The following is a 17,020-nucleotide window of genomic DNA, read 5'->3' as shown; positions in this document are numbered from 1 at the left end:
ATCTGTTTTGTTTACATCAAGTATGATGTATTACATGGGATGTACTTTATATTGTACCTTTCTTTCATACCCCAGTTGTAAGCGTGCCTACGGGTGAATAAATTTCCTTGTCAGCAACTTGCCCGGATAACGGCTTAGGCTGTAGTCTCAAGGTCGCTTGAAGGTCACCGACAACGGGAGCTAAAAGCATGACATGCCTAAAATCTTCATTAATTCACGTCAATGTCACCCTTTATCCCGCACATGACGTATGCAGCTTGCGCTCAAGAACACGCCTGCAGCAGCTGCTGTTGGAGCTAACTATGCTCTCCTGCTAGCGAAGCGATCAATAAGAACGAGGCGAGCCGAGAACTAGCGTCCGGCGAGAGCTCCAAGATCAATATGGAAATGCCTTGCACGTCCACGCTAGGTGTTGTCCAGATAGGGCTCCCGTAGCAAGAACACATCGCAGAGCCAGTCCGTGTATGCAAAACTGGTGGCTTCGGCATCCGACCAGAGATGCCACCGACACCCAGTAGCTTCGCAATCTCGCGGGAGCTGGGCAGTTGCTGTAATAAAGGAAGCTGCAGCACTCGTGGCCGTCCTTACGGTGACGGGCACTTAATAAGCCGGCTGGCCCGACCGCTGCTGTGAGCTCCATGTCTCTCTGAAATGCCTCGAGGATAGGAAGGAACTTATTAGGAAGGCGCCACGAATTTTGCGCACTCAGCGCATGCAGTTGTTTATTGAGACGACTGAGACAGGGTCAACCCTGTAATGCGAAAAGTATATTAAAAATTTAGTTACGCAATTATACTTGCAAAACCACGATATTCACATGAAAGCAGTTATACTTGCCCCCCCCCCACCCCCCCCCCCCAAAAAAAAAAAAAAACAGACGAACGTTCGCGTGTCGAACTTTAGGCACACGTTAAAGGACCTCAGTTGGTCAAAATACATTGGAAGCCCTGCACCCCTGCGTGCCCCATTACGCATGAGCTATAGCGCATGAACGTGGCGACGTGGTTTTATTTCATATTCCACGGGCTTTCTTTGAAAACGCCGAAAAAAATCACGACGCAGCATGTACGTTGCCACAAAAAATTGGATCGGTCGTTTCTGAAAACCATTTGCAACGTAATGAAACGCACTTGACCTGAAAGTGTATATTAAAGATATTCCAAGAGTAATCTTAATTATTTAGCTAGTTAAACGGTATATAAGATATACCCCAAGGACTGCTACACGACGGGAAACCGTATGTCGCTGGTTTGATTCAACTGCAGCTAACATAAAAAAAAAATCCATGGTTAAAGTTACGTGAAACCCTCCGAGTGTGTGTGAGTATATATATGTAATCAAGGAGTACAGGAAGCATACGTAAATATCTCGGAAAATATCTACAACCGATCCACAACTACCTTGGTTCTGCACAAGTAGAAGTTTACCTGTCAAGAAAGCGGTCAGGCAAGGAGACAAATCTCTCCAATGCTACTCATTGCATGCTTGGAAGAAGTATACAAGCTATTAAAATGGACAGCAACCTTCTATTAGCTATTAAAACAGCCTTCGGTTTGTAGATTACATTGTCCTGTTCAGGAACCCCAGGGACGAATTACAAGAAACGATTGACGACCTTAACAGACAGACTGTAAGAGTGGGATTGAAGATATATGAAGTCGACAAAGATAATTCTTAACAGCCTGGCAAGGGAACAAGAATTCATGATTTCCAGTCTGTATCGAGAGTCTGCAGGAGTACGTTTATTAGGTCATTTACTCACAGGGGACCCTCATTGTAAGGTCGCTCCGATTGTTCGTGTTCTTAAGTGTCACGAATCGGCCACGTGCTTTGTGTATAGAGAGGGGGTTCACTTCCCCCCCCCATGTCAGCGGGGCAACCGTTTCTGTGTTATGTGGGGTCACAGGGACCGCGCGGTGTTGGGTGACGCGTCGCGGCAGGCGCCAGGAGGGCGAGTGCCGATTCCGGGAAGTCGGTATTGTGCGCACGGTGTTGGCAGTCCGCCGACGATCACACGAGTCCACACAGACCAGCCTTGAAAGGGACCGCTGTACATGGTATTGTGGGTCTGGCTCCCGAGTACCTGACTAATTGGAGGCGCCGCCGAGGTTAAGAAGGGCTTAGCAACCTTGACCCCATGCCGCATATACGGAGCAGGGATCTATTCTTCTACGCATCCGGAACGCAATCGCCAGCCTTGTTGTTGGGTGCGACTGCCTGTGTGGTGTCGAAGGCCAGCTTACAGTGTACGCTGTAGGGATGCGGTACACACGTGAAGAGTGCATTCGGACGGCTGCGTCTTGTAAACACGCACTCGGAGAACTTTGTCTTGTAGACAATAAGTTTGAAGGACAAGGAGGGCCATCAGTCTCCCATACGGACAAACTTTGAGTACAGCTGCACTACGTGGTGTCGATGCCCCTGCTTCCGAGACATTTGCGGCCTAGAGACGCCCTTGGGATTTGAGGAGGCCTAGCGATAACTTGTTCGGGCCTGGCATGTTTTGCTGAGCCCGTCACTAACTACGGAGAAATGAGAGGGCAGCGGAGTTTTAGGGAAGGAAAAGAGCTTTGTTTTCCTATATGTTTATTTTTAAGAGTAAGCCCATCCCTGTGGGTTGTGGCTTAACAAACGGTTGACTCGGATTGGCAACTGAACCTGTGGGACGGGCCAACGGCCCTACCGCCCTTTTTCCTTTGTATATTTTGGGCTATAAAAATCGGGACGACATGCTGTCCCTCAGACTTGGCTGAAATCAGGATTGCTGATAGATCAGTGAGCCTCCGTACCATGTACGTTAAAACGAGTCTGGGCTCTAACAGTCATTGAGACAGTCGAAGAGTGAGACTTTGTTTCTCAATTGTTCAAGTTTGTAATGTATTTGTTTTACCTGCCATGTATATAGAAAAGTTTAACTATAAAGATTTCTTGTACATCTGATCTCCATGGCTGCTTGTCTGCATTTGATCAACAACTGCCGATCATCGTCCGAGAAGCTTCAAGTCTAACGGAGAAGCGAGGACAACAGAGAACGAACGAAACTTTACTGGTGCAGCACGACAGGATCGGCAAGCCCCACAACGAGCAGCGAGCCAGGCGCAAGGCATCAGAGGGCCACCAGCCAATTCCGCAAGGGTTGCACTTCATCTGGACGAGGACGTCGGGCAGCGCCCCCAGCAGCAACGGGTGAGCGGGATTCCTTGCGTTTTGTCTAGGTTGGCATGGCTGTTGTTCAGTGAGGTTAATGGTGTTCACGCGCAGAACAGCAAATGCGATTGAGGCTAACGTAAACATTGATACGGCATCTGAACAAAGAGAGGGTCAGAGATGGCAGGAACTGCAACGCGTCGGAGAGACCGAGTCTGAGACGTCGGATACTGAAATGGATAGTGAGACGCAAGGCGCTTCGCAGGCTCCGAACACGACAGATCCAGAGGCCATGGCGGTGAGACGCCTGGAGCTGGAGCTGGAAAAGGTGCGCCTACAGCTAGAGTGCGAGCGCATTGCTCTACGGAGAGTGGAGCTTGAGCAGTCGGGCAGGCCGCCTTCGGTGTCGGAAGGAAGCGATCTCCGCCTTGCCAGCACGGATGGAATATCACAATGTGCTAAAGTGCTTAAGGCATACCGGTTGCCGTGTGACGCTGACGTTCGGATATGGTTTGATGAGGTTGAAAAGTTATTTTCATCTTTTCAAGTACCAGAACACAGTCGTATACATTTGATCATGCCTGCGCTGGCCGAGCGGGTCCGTTATCTGTTGCGTGGCCTCAATGACGAGGAATGTAGAGATTATGAGACTGTAAAGAAGGCGGTATTAGATGAACTTAAGCTCACGCCAGCTAAATACTTGGAGAGGTTTGAAAAGGCATCTAAACGAAAGGAGGAAACTTGGGCTCAGTTCGCGTCCCGCGCTAGAACTTATTTGGCATATTACCTTCAATCTCGCAATGCAAACACAAAAGAAGCTATGACGGAGCTTATGGTCGCTGACCGTATGAAACCGCAATCATGTGCACTTACAAGCAGTATTTTTTATGACGTAATATTAAGAATTTGTTTTTATTTGGTAGACATTTTAGTTATTGCGTGACTCTCCGATATGTCAATTAAGAAGTTGTAGACTGCGTCAGATCTCGTTGGATGCAAGCATTTCTTCTAGTTCTAAAATTTGCCTGCTTGGCTTTTTTTTATGAGAAAAAAGTCGCAGTTTCGCCCGAAAGGTGAACCATCGATTACGATAGAAAATGGGTAGACAGCAATGCGAAGTAAAGAGAGTAAATTTAATGGGCACATAAAATTGCAAACGTCCGCTCACTATTTAAATTAACAAACATGGTGTCAGCGCGCACAGTCAAACATGAACGCATCACACTCGATGACCGCAGACACTCGCTGTGAATACGCTGGCGTGAGGAAGTGCGGCAGCTGCAGCAAGCGAAGGTACCTTCAGGCTGTGCATCGCTTCAACGCAAACTAGCACAGCACGCACAAAGGTATGAACCGCTGTCACACCTTGACTCAGCCCCCGACGCAGATCGCTTTCAAGACAGGGCGTGCGCGGCTTCGCAATGCGCAATTACTGCATGACGGCGTAATGGCATGCTACTAGCCAAACGCTGAGGAAGCGATAAAGCGTCCAAGATTTGTAAAAACAAAGGGACAACTTTTTATTCTGTTTCAAGCAAGGAAAGGGTGAAGTGTGCGAGAACCATGGAAGGCGATGACTGCTACAGTAATTTGCCCGTTGGATAAAAATAACCTCATCAGTTCCTACGTCGGGCGAACTCATCCGAGGGAGAGGGAGAGTGAATTTTCACAGTTGGACCTTTGTACTGCGTAATGAAAAGCAAATTGCGACGTAATACCTGATCATATAATCTTGGCTCATAGGAATCTACACATCCCACCAATCTCTTAATGAAATACTTCATTGTGTTCAACCGATTTGTTTTATTTATTTAATATTTTCTGCTTTAGCCATTCGGTATGTGCTATTTGGTGCATGCCCAAGCTTGGTTAATCCCCCACAATGGTTGTGCGCCACTGCGAAACACGAGAGACAGAATAATAATGCCACGCATTCTCCTCTGAGTGGAGCCACCTTGTTTGCAGACGGGAGGTGTATCTCGGCGGTCAAGTGGGCGGATCCCAAAGATGGCGCAGCCGATATCGCCGACAGGATGGTCCAAAATTATGTGACACTGAGGTGGTGCAACAACATCGAAATCAGTGGCTAGGCTGGTTATCTTATATACAAAAGTCTAGGGACGTCGCACCCTTCGTCGCAAGCTGGAGTCACCGCGGGAGCTTGCGCAACAGTAATTTTTACCGGAAAGCGTATGCGGGGAGCGCTACGTGCTTCGCGTTGCTATCACAAGTGCCTCATCATGAATTATGTGGTTAGGATGCTTGCTGCGAGCTCGTTCTTTATTGAAACGTACGCTGTTTTGTATGTTGTATGCGTGATTCCAAAGAATCCATGCGCTGTTCGCTTTACTTTGCTCAATGCTTGTAGCCTTTGCCTTACAAGGGTATCAGCCGTTGCATTTTTGGCTTGATTACAGAGATACGATTTCTTAGTGCTTATGGGGGTATGTGCCATTGACGATGGTAGTTTTCTGTCGACGAACGCGAAAGTGTCCCGGGATCCCAGCAACACCCAGCTTCGCTGTAATGTTATGTGCCCTAGGGGCGGCTGGGCAAGTGCCACTGAGTACTAGTTTGCTTTCAATATTTTGTCATGCCGTTACAAACATTCTGTCTGGCGTAATGTAAAAAAGAACACTATGGCATAGAAGCTCTGCATAACTATTTGTTACACAATAGTTATGTTATTTACACAGCCGTTATCTGCAAATCACGATACCTTCTAATTACGTAGATGTTCACTATAGCTGAGTCTGCGAAATTTTTTAATGTATCCAGATGCGTTGCGTACTTCCCGGTGCATAAACGTCCCTTCATAAATCATGAAACTTAGAGTAGTGGCACACACACCTAAAATGAATAATTCGTAAGGATTCTTGTTCTCATGGAGCAGCGATGCCGCACCCTGCACCCGTTCTTCCCTGTAAGATGGTATGGATTTCTATAGGAAACTACAGAGTTACTGATCGAAGCTGCTGCTATTTTTATCGGGACAGGTAAAGAATTAAGAGCAGGTGTGCAGTGCAGATATGTTATAGCAGTAAGAGAATCTTTGCACTACTCTCCGCTGCTATACTGAATAGACTTTCTTTTACTGACGTTTTTGATAATCTACGTCCTATAAGAAGGACACGATGGAGGCCGCTTCTCTGATGCGAAATTTGTGCTGGCATTAGCAAGGTGCCTGTTGAAGACAGGAGGATAAATATCTACCCCTCACGTACTCCTTTTTCCTCTTTGATTTATCCCTCAAACCTAAGAATGGAAACCTTCTTTCGCAATGCTTCACGTCCACGTGCAAAGCTCTAACTTCTACACGATGTTTTCGCGCTGCTCTATCGAACGCTGAAGTAGTTATTTGGTCCACGCTTACGGCTTTTTATTTAGAGGCCTTCGCCAGATGGTCGCAGTATGCCGTGGCTGCAGGAAGTAGAACCTGAAATAAATCGCATGGTTTCTGGCATTGCGCGGTGCACCCGAGCTGCTTCTGCAGCACATCGGCAAGGCTCGTTTGCGACGAACGCCGCAAACACCTTGCGATCGGCATGGTACTGGCGATCGCATGAGCTTTATATTTAGAACGGGCCGCTGGGCGAACAACAACCTGAAGCGCTAAGTGTGCGCCTCTGTAACAATACTGAACACTGCAGCGATGGAGGTGAAATGCAAACATGCGCTTGTACCGTGCTTTCGTCGAACGTGAAAGGAGTGCATGCATTTAAAATTATTCCGGACCCCTTGGCCTACGGCGTAATTCATACGCCACCCTTCATTTTCAGGGGGTGGTGCACTATAATGCTTTTTTTTTGTTTTGCTGTTATATCGTAAGCGTTCGCGCACTTCGCATGTTGAAAGTAGGCTCCTTGTCCACGAAATGAAAGCGCCTCATAAGGAACGAGTTGAACCCACATATACTTGTGCCGCGCGATTGCACAAGGGTACCAAAAGGTGGCGTAATCAAGTTTTCGCGCGAAGGACGTTCCTAAGCACACTAATTTATTTATTATCTTATGAGTTATTCCGCAGAATGCACTGATAAGGCATTATCTAAGCGTCTACTGGGCGTTATTGCACGGGAAGGCAACCAAAGGCGCACTGAACACCGTCGTCAGTAACCGAGTCGTCAGGACGGGCACGCATGTTTTGGTAATACGACTGATCCAGCTGAGATAGCAATGAGTGTAGTGATAGTGACAGAAATAAGGAGAATGTAGACGCCAAAGGCAAAACTAGAATAAATTTCTTTGTTTTTACGCCGGGACGTCAACTGGGACGTTAGCTAAAGATGTGAGGTAGGTTCCCTGATGAGCCGTCTCTTGCTATGACGCTAACGAGTTCAAAGACGAGTACAGCCGCTATAAGACCTAATCCGAACAGCGAAAACACATTTAATGTGGCCGCTACACTTTAACGCGCAACGGATCGTAAGGAGCAAACATTCAATGCTTTGGAAGGACTGGACACAAAGTTAACACATTAGGCGCACTCTCACGAGAAACATCTACCACCTTCTGTGGTGGAATAAAAATAAAGGCGCTTGAGGTGTCCTCGAATGATGGCGGTGACTAACATCTCACACGTTCGGAAACACCAAATCACCAAGCGTGAATAAACGTCCTTGCTTTCTTGCTCTAGTTTATCCCACGGCACCAAACGTTGGAGGTCCATGAAAGAGTGGTGTTGAGGTCGTGTGTCCAACCGTGCAAGTCTGGCGGCTGGCTAAGATTAAGACTGACAGGACGCAGATTACATCGACAGACCATTTTCTAGGCCGGGAAGTGCAGGTAGGAAGTGACGCAGCTAATTCCACTTCACGCACTAACATACTAAAACACACTAACATGCCTTCGTTTATTATGGCAAGTGAATAGATCGGCTGGAATTCGTAACGATCTTCACGCACATTCGAATTAAAGCCATTTTGAGAAATGGAATGCCTTTGAAGAGTGGTGGTGTTCAACTATCTGTGAAGCAATGCTTCAAAAACTGCTTGAATGCCTTGGTCTGTCTTGGCCATTAGTATAAGACACGTTGCTGTTTTTTGGTCACTTTTATCCTAAGATCATGTAATTTACTTCCGACTGTCTTCCGAGACAAATCAAGTTCATTTGAATTGATAAACGTGTGCATTGAAATGTGTTTTTTAGCCAGTTGATCATTAGGATTTTTCATCTAAGTTTAGTTTATCCGTCCAGCATGGCTGTCTCATGAATGCGAATTATGAATATGTTCTACAGGCGTACTTTTAAAATAGATAATCTTTATGGAACAGCAAGTGATGTTTGAACCCATGGCTGCAGGTAAGCTTGCTTGCGCAGGAGTTATGGAAGGCTGAAAAGTCGTCTCTCTTTCAGTCTAAAGGAAATGCTGCAGCATTGATAAAGTTCTTAAAGCATGAAAGTGGCATTTGGTGCTTGAGAACAGCATCAACTGAGATGGCGAGAGCCGCAGAGGACCGGCCCTGAATGTCACCGCCACGAGAGATCGATTGAGTTATAAGGACGCCGCGTCGCTTGCCCACGACGTGCGGCTTAATTAGCGACCGGGCAACATTCTATATATGCAGCCTGCTATCGACAGCGACTTCATCAAACGTCTTTGCGCAATGCCGTGTGCCTTGTCACGACAGCAAGAACACTGTGCTAACGCGTTTGCATTAGCGCGGAATCGCCGTGGTGTCCTTGATTAAGAGAAGGACGAGTGATTAGTTACAGGAGTCGTAGAAGAAGATGAAATTCAGCATTACGATTCGCCATAGAAAAAAGTTCAATTTCTTTCGTAACATATGCGTGCAAGTGAATCCCTAAAGGGGCAAATGTGCTTGCGAATGATAGGGAATAGAATAGTGCTCGTGCGGTAATTTGTCGTCGTGACGTCATCAGAGTATATGTGGCATGGGGTACGCCTCAGCTAGTCATTACAGACATCTTTATCACCAGTTCATATCTTACGTAATGATTAAAAGCAACGGCTGCCTTTCCCACTGTTCATGTTGCTCAACGTGCACGAAATAAAGGACATTAAATAGCACCGCACCGCCATACAAGACATAGCACAGCACAACACAGTACAATAGAACACAGCACAGCTAACCATCAGGATTGATCTAATAAAGTGCTAAAAATTAGGCGTCCAAGTCATACTTCAGGAATCGTTAAAAAGCAAGCCTGCATAATACGTCAATCACAGGCACCCTCAGGAAGGAATGAAAGTCACCGTAGTACATCCATTACAAAGAAGTCAAAATAAATCATGCTTAGAAACCACGAATATGTGAATATGCAAAAGCGGAACTTAGTCCTATCTTATATGACTGCAGTTGTGAGGAAGGAATGACAGGTGTTGTCGCGACCACGACCCAGTAGAAGTAAAGAAACAAGTAAAGAGAAAGGAAGAAAGAATATTGTGAATATTCTTGCATGGGTACACTTAAGTAAAGGCTCAAAGGTTTGATTAAGAGAAGGTGTCAGCCTAAGTAGTATGGAAATTACAGTTAAGAACTTCGTGCACTGCGCTAGCTGCAATAACGTGGCCCCCTATCGTACCGTGCTGACACGCGGATTCATGCGCCACCTGAATCCGCTTTCAGTGATTGCGAAGTGCCATTTCCCTGTGCTAAGGTGATTCGAGGGAAAATATTAGACGCTGCTAAACAACAGAAATGGCATTGACAAAGAAATAATATTGACATCAGCCTTTCTATTCACCGTGATATTTCGAACACTTATACTTGTCCGTCGCTTGTTTCACTTGTGTGAAACAACAATATGTGGCGCCGCTGATCGAATACAAGAACGAAGCGCGTGTCCGTATTATCAGTGTCTGTGGTTAATGATTATATCTAAGCGGCATTTCTTTTCATAGACGTGCCTGTGTTTGATGGCCCCTCCTGCAATACACCAGTGAGGTCGACCATGTGACATCTATAGTTAGATTGTCCTGGATTCACAGCAGCCGCGAGAAGCGCGCAGTAATAATACTGACAGTAATAATAACGACTCCTTGGCCTGATATGTTATGATTTAATTGCCATGTCACATCCCTTTTCCATTCCCACTTTCTTACTTACCTCCTTCTATATGGTTCTGTCACGACCGTCACTTCTTAAAATAAGCTGTATTCATCAATGAATACAATTACGTAATTAATATGATTATATGATTAATAATAAATTATTAAATAAATTCCTTCTAACAAATACCTTCCCTTGTGATAATTGTGGTTGGCTACGCCGCGCTAGTACTAATAACGCGGCGGTGCATCCTTTACAGGAGAAGACAGCAACTGGTCGAGTAGCCGTGCGTGCCGAGTTCGTAAACTGTTCTACGGATGCCTTGACCGCTTTTAGAATAACGCCCCTACTCTGTTTTGCAGTGGAGGTCTGCTAAGCCAAAATAAATGTTTTACATGGGGAGCACACGGTGTATCTACGCATATTTCTAAAGACTGTCTCTATCTTTTTGTGCGCTTTTTTTTTAATGCTGAGACCAACTTAACGAATTGCCTATACTACACGACATAAGTCTGCGCATGCTGTTTCGTTGCACTGAGAAGTGCCATCTTCGCTCTAATAAGAGATTCCACAAAATTTTAAAAATCAATTAGGCATCTTTAATTTCTGAATCAAACTATGCGACCGCAGAAGCTCAGAATAGTCAGTGCTACAGGACCACTGAAGTTAATTAATTGATGTCTGTCAATCACTTATTTACCGTGCCCAGAAACAACCCTGAGTGCTGCCGCAAACATGAATAAAAAATCGAAAAGAAGAAATGAACAAACAAATAAAAAACCGGACCTGCATAAGTAAAATAAGTCTATAGGTAAAAAACACTGAACTACCAATCATGAAAAGAAGAAACAACAACAACAACAACAACAACAACAACACCAACGACAAGAAAAAGGAGTGGCAGTAGGCACAGTTTTCTATGAAGTAGTTTATGTTCAATTCTGGTACCAAAAGCTGAGTAGCCATAAATTGATTCTATGGTAAAAAAGAAAGTACTTACAGAAAATAAAAAAACCATGCAACCCAATCATCAAATGTGCTCTAACTTAGTATTAATGGCCTGAAGAATCCGTTACAATTCAGAATTGATGAGTATGTGGCTGTGACATAATAAATGCGGATATGACAATGCAATAAATCACGCCCAGGCGGTCGACCTGAGACGGTTGCAGACGGGCACTTTCAGCAACCCCTACCCCCTGCACTGCCTGTGGCCCGCGCTGCACCCGTCGCCCAGCTGCCCGTGGTGCGAGCACGAACGGGCCGACATGGCCCATGTGCTTTGTGAATGCCAACGCCATGAGGAAGAAGGACAAGGAGGAAGGGGGAAGACAACAGCAGGACCTTCTGAAGCGGGGCGCCTCGCTGAGAGATGGCAAGCCGCCCTCCTAAGCGAGGCACCCGAAGACCAGGAGTGGGCCGTCCAGCGGGCCAGGGCCGTTGCCGATGATCTTGGAAGATTTTCCTCGGGCGATGGACCCCTAGCAGCATAGCCCCGGGCACCAACATCAATAACCTTTGGACAAATAAAGTTTATTCCCATCCTATCCTACCACGCCCTTGATGCGAGGAAATTTCCCCGTCTTCCACTTCGTAAGAGATTTCGCGAAAACCAACACGAATGCACTGAGGTTGTGTTTCGTTCTTGTTTCGATACGCGTCCAGTTTTTTTTATTTCTCTGGCACGAGATGTTTCGCAAGCGAGGCGTGCCGTGGACACGATGGCTCACGTCAGGAAATGCTGAATGAGAGCGCAAGGTCCGTGGAAGTGCCAATACCTTTCGTATTGATAGAATCTTTGCTCCGTCTTCAGCATCCCGCGCAATACATTTCCCGGACGCAGTCGTAGGCAACGCAGAGGGATATTGCTCGGCGCTCGAGGGATACGTGGTACCAGAATTCGGGTTTATATTGCGCGGGGCCAGCCGACAACTTTAGCTTGGGATAAAGCGAGCGGGAAGCAGATGTAAAAGCAGAAGTAAAAGCAGAAGCAGAAGTGTGTGTGCGTGTGTGTCGGCGAGCGGGGGGGGGGGGGAGGGGTAGTACGAGAAGTGGTGAAGAAATGGTTCCTAAGAACAGCCTTGACGTGGGGATCACGAAATTTTTTGCAAGTTACATTACGTTGAGTATTAATGACGCTTTGCGAGCAAGAGTGGGAAATGCGCGCGCGTAGGCGAAGGTGTAGCAACATGACTAAAGCCACTTGTATTGTGAATAGCAGCATATTGTCACGTAGTAGTGACGGTGAAGAAAAAAGAAAAACTGACTGACGAAACAACTTATTGGGCGAACGTGTGTCTACGAAAGCAAGTTACGCTCAAATCACAGCAATAGCGGCGAACGTGGTCGGCGATCGTCGAAAACTGATCTGCCGGTCAAGCGCGTCGGCTCGTATACAAGAGCCATCGAAGGTTCCAGAGTAATCGCTGGTGCCCCTGTGTCTTCCAGAAAGTTCTACACAATTCGCGTCGCACATACAATTAGGTTGCACAAGCTTCGGTGACGACAGACAGTAGAAAGAACCATCGATAGCATTTGAGAAACTTCCGATACATGCGGGTGCGACCCGCACTGAGCGATAACATTTGTTAGACGGTGAAAAGTGGTCACCCGAAAAAGATAAACAAGTACACGTAACAATGTCTGGCTTATCGATTGTTTGTACGTCGTGTACTACCTATAAATATCTTTATTTTTTCATTTCTTGCGTACCAAAATACGGGACCGTTGCAAATATCATTGCACGCCTCCTGCCTTTGCTGTTAACGTATTCCATGAAGACGGAGAACGTTCTGGGATGATGCAGCCAAAGCTGCAGAGCCGCAGTGCATGTCTGGCAGCGTCGCTCGGTATAGTCCCCCGTTTCAATAAACTTAGGGCATTGCAATTACAAATCTGGAACAGAGCTTTCATATAAAAAAATTCAAGTAAACCTAACTCCTCTTTCGGCACGCGCCCTCAGGAGTCTTTTTATGCTGGAGCACACACGGCACCGCTCCCCGGAAGGCGTCACAAAGCACTGTTGAGCTTGAAAGCACTACTTGCGCAGTGATGCAAGTGCAGTTGCTCTGCTCCCATAGCTATCCCTTCAAAGTCACCGAACGTTATCTGTCAGTGCAGAAGTGCAAGCAGAAACAACGACTTTACAAAACACAAATACATACATGTGATGCTAACTTCCAACAATAGTTCATTTTAGGAAACTAGCCTCGCTTGTACCATTCTCCAAACGCCTGTGCGCACACCGGGGAAAACGTTCGCCAACAAACTGCTAGAAACAACAGGTAGCGATAGTTGAGATCAGCGCATGTGTATAAAATCACTCCTCTGACAAATACTATAGGAGTTATGACGCGGTGATTGTGGGCGAAAAGTAAGTGCGAGCAGCCGCGTTTGATAATCGGAGTTGAAAAGATTGCGCACTTTGTGGGGCCCCGTGTACGAGCAAACCTCCAGTACAGCTCTGTCAGAGAAGGAGTTAGATGCCAAGTCTTGATAAGCATAATTTCTAACGATCTTTCGCGTATGTTTTCATGGGCCCCTGCACGTAGTTGTTACTTGGCTGGCCGACGGTGTAGATGAGACTGGTTTCCGAAAATGGTGGAAGTCTGTGCCGCCTCTGTGCTTTGTGTTCGTGTTCTTGCTCGCAAAACTCAAGTGCCTCACGTTGCCACTCTAACAAGCCCACACTGCAACTTTAGTTTGCTCTCAAGTTAGCGTTATCTGGAAGCATTATCTTACGGTGAATATATTTGTGACGAAGAAGACAAATTGTATTATTTTATCAGATTAAACGATGGTGTGGCAGCTCACGGACTACCCGTTTGGGTGTACTGCTGAATGATCTATAGCAGTGTAGACATATTCAAAGAGCAGGCAAAAAATCTAGTAGAGGAGTGAGCGAGAAAGTGATTCACTGAGAATAAATAAGGTTATCTGGAACAGTAACGCATGGAGAAAAGAACATAAGGAAATGTAATAGTTTGGCCTTACCCTAGGCACAGTCACTGTTATCGTATCATAAGCGTTTACTATGAATTTTAGTTGGAGTAGCATGGAAGGCCTTTCGCAAGGCTTACATCCCTGTATCTCACTAAGGCAGTGAGATCAAATGTTAAATTTCATCAAAACATCCACTGCAATGTGCGGCACCTAACAAAACGCGGAGCGAACAATAATAACAATAAGGCTGATAGGTCTCGACAAAATTTCGAAACACATTATCACTTTCTCTTGTAGAGCGCCGTGTGCTATGATTTCCAGAGTATTCCTAGCTTACAGAATAGCCCGCATTGATCCAAATTACTTATATCGTGGTGAAAAGAAGAGAAGGTGGTCACAGACACATAGTTGAATTCATTGGACTGGTCGAACAAGTGATGCCTTTCCCTGGAGCCAATTTTCCGAGAACGGGAATGGTCTTCATTAGCTTGCTTACGAAGAGAGCTGTTTTGATACACAAGTCTTCCTCTCTTCAAAACTGCTCGCTTTTTGCGAATTATTACGATATAAGCTCCCATGTATCAGCTTCCTTACCGTAACCTTAACCAGGCACAGGAACGTTTCTTTTTTTAGCTTCAGGAACGTCTGTCCTGGAACCCCCCATCATCTGGGCCTGGACACCAATAAGGTGTGCGAAAGGTGTCCTAATTTCTCGGCTCCTGCAATTAACGATCTATGGTTTATGATGGACGCTTGCTTTGGCCATTCCCTGATGGGCATGCCATAAGGCTAAATGCGCAATACCGCTTTTATGCTCGATTTTGCAGGAGGCTGCAACCATTCTTTGACAGATAAGCTCGCAAAGAGGTTGTTGCACTTGCAACACCGTGCATAGCTGTGCATTTTCGTAGTCGCTTCTTATTATGCTTGAGGGCAAATACTTCTAATTAAGAAACGAATAAGACTTGTTAAATGCAGTGTCGTTCTGACAATAAAGTACATCGTCGCGCAGACTTCGAGAATTCAGGCGGCCTGTGGTTTACGCATAATCATATGATATGACATTCTTTATTTAGACAAGAAGCAGCAACCCTACAGTTGTCCAACAAATTCACTCATCAACGGCATGCCAATAACCTCGTTTATTAAACTCCCCACCAGAACAATGCGATTGAATACGTATAAATTATTCTTTTCAATTTAGTCTCCATTTTCGAAAATTGGAAATAAAAAGAAATTGAGCAAGAAATTGCGCCAATCCTTTAGCATTACGTTGGCAGTGAGGCGCCAGCAATTATACTTCATATTTCAGATTACATTCAATTAAATATCTGTTAGTCCATTTTTGCTGTAAGCCCTCATAGCCTCCGTGACAAAGCTGCACCCTTCGCCAAGCGCATTAAGTCGAAGCACGCTAGAAGGCCTGCATACGGCCTACATTGACGTGCTCCCACTAAATTACTGAATGCCAGCGAGCGCCTAGATTCGATTTGCTTGCTTTTCAACGAGGTCAAACGGTCCGAGCAAAACGTCAGAGCACACGAATAGGGAACAGTACAGTTGGGCTATGGATTGATCTTGCATCTGTAGTAGCCGTTCAATAAATGACCATAATAAAGCTGGCGGCAATGTTCTCGATCGATGACTGCACCGGCCAGAAAGAGATGAGATACATATTTCGAAAAATAGGGCTATGAGCAAGCTTGTCTGCAAACACATTGTAGCGAAACTTGCAATCATATTTGACAAGTAATGCCAGTATTATGTGATAGATGGCCGGAAACGTTTAGGCAGTATATTTGTGCACTTCTCAGCAGTCTACCTTTTGGCTTCTGTTGATATTCTTATTTAAGCTAATCTGCAAACAAAAACTTGTTATGACGCAGCAATTATCAAGGAAGTCCGACATATCGTCGTGTTTAGAGCCTCCCACCAAAAACGAATTCTTAGAGTATATGCAAATATTCACGCAGCTCCAGTTATGTTTCGCAGGGTGAAAATCTTCAAATGGATTAGTAGGTATCGAAAACTTATTTTGCCTCCGTAAGTTGAACATAAAAATTCGTTCTTTCGTTTTTCACCCTGTTACAAGCCCTTTTCCCGCATCCCCACCAAGGTGACAATTAACAGCTGGCAAGGCTCTTCTTAAGAAAGAAACAGCCGCTACAACAACAGAAACGTAAGGGATTCATGCTTTGGGAAAGAAAAAGAGTGACCACTCACCGGCGACGAACAGTGCGAAGCGGGCCTCAGTAACGGTAACAATGCTGGCGTTGTCATCGCGGTACGTGACATTGCACACGTAATTTCCGGTGTCGGCCCGCTCCAGGCGGTTGAGTCGCAGCGCCGGTGGCTCGCTGAGCAGTGAAAAGAACGCCCGGTGCTTCCACCGGGGCTGCTTCCAGTGGCTGCCGTCTACCAGGGTGGCGCTTCCCGCCAGCACCCTTTGCGACGAGACAGGTGCCACCAGGGCGTACACTTTCCTCGGTTCTTTCTTTGTGCCGTTCGGCGCATTTGATTTGCGAGTCGCCACAGCGCTGAACTGGAACCAGACGGCGGACAGAGGCTCACGCGAAGACATGTCGATGGGGCAGGGAAGTGACGTCTGCTCGCCTTCCATGACGTTCAGGCTTAGCTGCACTTTCGAGGCGCCGCCTGCAAGCGAAACAGACGGCCCTAAGCGTCATCCCGCATCACCGTAGGCGTAGAACTTGAGTTTCGGATATTGTACTAGCTGATACGCTCGCGACATGCCCCGTGCTTCAAAGCGTTGTTTCAACATATGCACAGACTCTGCCACAGCTATCAAGAGTGCGCTTCCAAGACACTTGGCGCCGCCTGCCGGATGAAGATGTAACGAATACTTCTAAGCATGCGTTGCGAGCTAGATAGGGCGTCATCACTTACGATTACAGCCAT

General features: G+C 46.2%; 1 protein-coding gene across 1 annotated transcript in view; it reads right to left on the bottom strand.

The window, feature by feature from the left end:
- The window catches only part of LOC129383705 (uncharacterized), a 31,072-nt gene extending 14,320 nt beyond the window's left edge, over window positions 1–16,752 (bottom strand). The window contains exon 1 of the mRNA XM_055068377.1: window positions 16,325–16,752. Coding sequence (XP_054924352.1) covers window positions 16,325–16,721 — 397 coding nt within the window. The 5' untranslated portion in view covers window positions 16,722–16,752. The remainder of the gene's footprint in view (window positions 1–16,324) is intronic.
- Window positions 16,753–17,020: the final 268 nt, after the last annotated feature.

The sequence above is a fragment of the Dermacentor andersoni genome, chromosome 9 (assembly GCF_023375885.2).
Source record: "Dermacentor andersoni chromosome 9, qqDerAnde1_hic_scaffold, whole genome shotgun sequence".
NCBI classification, from domain to species: Eukaryota; Metazoa; Arthropoda; class Arachnida; order Ixodida; family Ixodidae; genus Dermacentor; species Dermacentor andersoni.
Note: the sequence above shows the minus strand (reverse complement) of the source record. Positions and strands in the feature narration are given on the sequence as shown.